The 3040-nt window shown below is 32.7% G+C and overlaps 1 protein-coding gene across 3 annotated transcripts in view; it reads left to right on the top strand.

The window, feature by feature from the left end:
• Positions 1 to 3040, top strand: part of LOC106458436 (cytochrome P450 2U1-like) — a 23254-nt gene that overhangs the window by 14557 nt on the left and 5657 nt on the right. For all 3 annotated transcript variants that reach the window (XM_022384650.1, XM_022384649.1, XM_022384651.1), the window contains one exon: positions 988 to 1251. In XM_022384650.1, coding sequence (XP_022240358.1) covers positions 988 to 1251 — 264 coding nt within the window. The remainder of the gene's footprint in view (positions 1 to 987; positions 1252 to 3040) is intronic.

The following is a 3040-nucleotide window of genomic DNA, read 5'->3' as shown; positions in this document are numbered from 1 at the left end:
ACGTGGGGAAAAAACGCGCCTGATTTAAATATCACACCTGAACGCTCACATCCTTTTAATTATGTTTGAAATTATGAACATTGCTCAACATCATGAAAATTAAACCTTATTTTCAATAAGCAATCCTGAAAAATATTTGGGGGTGCTTAACTTTTTTCCAGGTGTGTATATAATAAGACTAAATGTAACCTTTTGATGCTAACGCTAGCGGAAAAACAAAAATTGAAGTAAAATACTTTGATAATTGTTTTGGTGAAGGTCATGAGACATTGATACGCCAAAATAATTCATTTTGATAGTTTTCGTCTATGTTAGTAGCTGAAAGAATTATAGGTATAACTTAAAGCATCGGTATTTGTAACAGAGCTTTAGGTTTGTTGTCTAAATGCGAGAGATTGAGGCACAAAATGTTGTTATCAATGAATTTGCATAAAAAACAACAACAAACAAACATTGGATGCAATTGGTCATTTACACCTAATTGTAATATCTAGACAAAACTTGGTTTTACCCTTTCTCTCTCTGTCGCTTGATATATATATACATATGTATATGTGTGTGTACATGTACTTACTCCAATGCACAAGAAGGTAGGGAATATTAATTTTCTAAAGAACCTTTCTTTCACCTGTATCTTTAACACTTTTTGAGACATATCTTTTATTCTTCTGTTTTATCAATATTTCATATCCTGTTGTTTGTAATTTAAGTTGGAGTTGATTACCATTGCATCAAAAATAGTTTCTGCTGTGGGAGTATCATTTGTTCTCGAAAAATAATTAAGTTTCATATAACAAACACTGTAGTATATTTAATGCATTATATTAATGCTGCATTTGCATTTAATATATGTTGTGATAAACGGAATTATGCATATAACGCTTACTCTGTTCCCCTATGCATGCGTTAATATAAATAACATAAGTGAAACATTTATCGGACATGGGTCTACATCTTTTTCATAATTATATTTTCTACGTGGTGAAGTGGAACATCTGAGGAGCATCAGTTCGAATATGATCTTTGCTGGTACGGACACTGTATCCAACACCCTCTATTGGGGAATGAAGCTAATGATTCTTCATCCAGAAATACAGGACCGCATCTATAGAGAGATTGAGGAAGTTGTTGGAAAAGAGAGACTTCCCTCCAATGCCCATCGTAACAATATGCCGTATACGGAGGCTACACTAATGGAACTCCAGCGCTTTGCTAATATTGTACCATTGTCGATATTCCATTCTAATCCAGGTACGTTGAAGTTTTCTTTTTCAAAACAGTTTAAAAGAGTTACTTAAAAACAGTATACACTAGTTGATTTAAATCAGGATATGACAAACACGACTTCATAATTTCAATAATCCGTAAAATGTTGCCCTAAATATTGCAGTTTAAAAAACCTAAAATGTTTTCTATCTAATGACAATTGTGATTATGTTTCTTAATTTTATCTATACATGATGTCAAGTTTTAATCATTTATTTTTGGAAAATCCAATATTTCTGACAAGTGTCATTGTGTTGAATTATCTATCTATCTTTAACCCTTTATATGCATGTTAAAGACATATTTGGTTTAAAATATTTTAATATTATTGACAAAACGTAACACATCTCAGCCGTGGATTATTTTATTTTGCAAACCACTAATTGAGTGAAAAAAAAATTGTTTTCAATTTTAGATAAAAGTATATTCTGGGTTAACCAGATTCTCCGTACAGGGCACGGTCCACCACCGGCAGTTGAATGTGAGTGTTCTATATACAGTGTACGGCTTACAAAAATTCCACGCGCGTTTAGAGCAGCTGAAGTCATTGGATTAATTCATGAAAAGTTGAAAATTACAAAAGTCATTTCACGCGTGCATTATAAAGTTGCATTATTTTAATAAAAACTTGATATCAAAACATTTTCGAGCAATCCTTGTTTTTTATAAAACTGGTAGCTAAAATATTTTGTAAGTAGAAACGGATAAAACATTTTTACAGTGTTTTTCGTAATAATAGTTCCAAATTATGTAATTACCATAGAATAATAAAGTGATAATAATATTAAAAACGTGTTTTATAGGGATTTTCTATCTTAAGGGCACATAGACCTTGAAGATTCAGTTCAAAAGATCTCTCTGCCACAAGAGCTTTGCTCGACTTTTTGCATGGATAACAGAACTTAATATCACTTTTGTAACGCACTGAGTGTGTGGAGTGTATTCAGCAGTATCACGCTTAAGGCCTCAAACTTTTTGATTCGCAGTTCGACATGCTAACCATACTTGTCATATGATACCAGATTTCTTCAAACAGTTTTTCCCAAAAGTATTAAATGGTATGTGTCGTGGCTGTAGTGAATTGTTTGAATATTGCTCTAAAATATCTGATATATTGTAAGATACTACATATCCAGCAACATCAAAGAGAGGTTGTTTCGATCAAACGACCTTCTTCATATGTTTCGGATTTTAAACCTTAATGGTGCTATTTATGTGGCATATGAGTTCAACGGACAGGTCAGAGATCCCAAGGGTAAAGCATAGCCAGTCGTAGTTCACAGCTGCTAACCAGATTGAGGACAACCATTCAGCAACACCCGTTATCACTGCTACTCAGCAGATTGCAGCTCGAACCTTCTGGTTTAGAAATCATAAGGACATGCCTTGCCCTCGTCATAGATGTAAAAAGTTTTTAGTCGAGACATTGGTAACACGTTCTCCATTTATTAATGATTTCCCCACCCTCTAAAAGCTTTTTATTAAACTCTGTACACTTTGGACATTTAAAATGATTTCAAATTGTTAAAGTGAACTTTTTATATATTTCTGATTAAGTAAAATTGTTCTACTCACTCTATGTAATATTTCTTATGCACAGGAATATGTTAGGCTTGAGTCTAATTATATCGATTTTATGTCAACTGAAAGTTAGTTACATCATAAAATTAATATTAGGTCGTCAAGAAATTAATGTCGCGTTTTGGAACACTTTCATCCCCTCCCCAAAAAAAACGTACATCACGTATAATAGTTAAACAAATCGCATAAACGT

The sequence above is a fragment of the Limulus polyphemus genome, unplaced genomic scaffold (assembly GCF_000517525.1).
Source record: "Limulus polyphemus unplaced genomic scaffold, Limulus_polyphemus-2.1.2 Scaffold463, whole genome shotgun sequence".
Classification (NCBI taxonomy): domain Eukaryota; kingdom Metazoa; phylum Arthropoda; class Merostomata; order Xiphosura; family Limulidae; genus Limulus; species Limulus polyphemus.
Note: the sequence above shows the minus strand (reverse complement) of the source record. Positions and strands in the feature narration are given on the sequence as shown.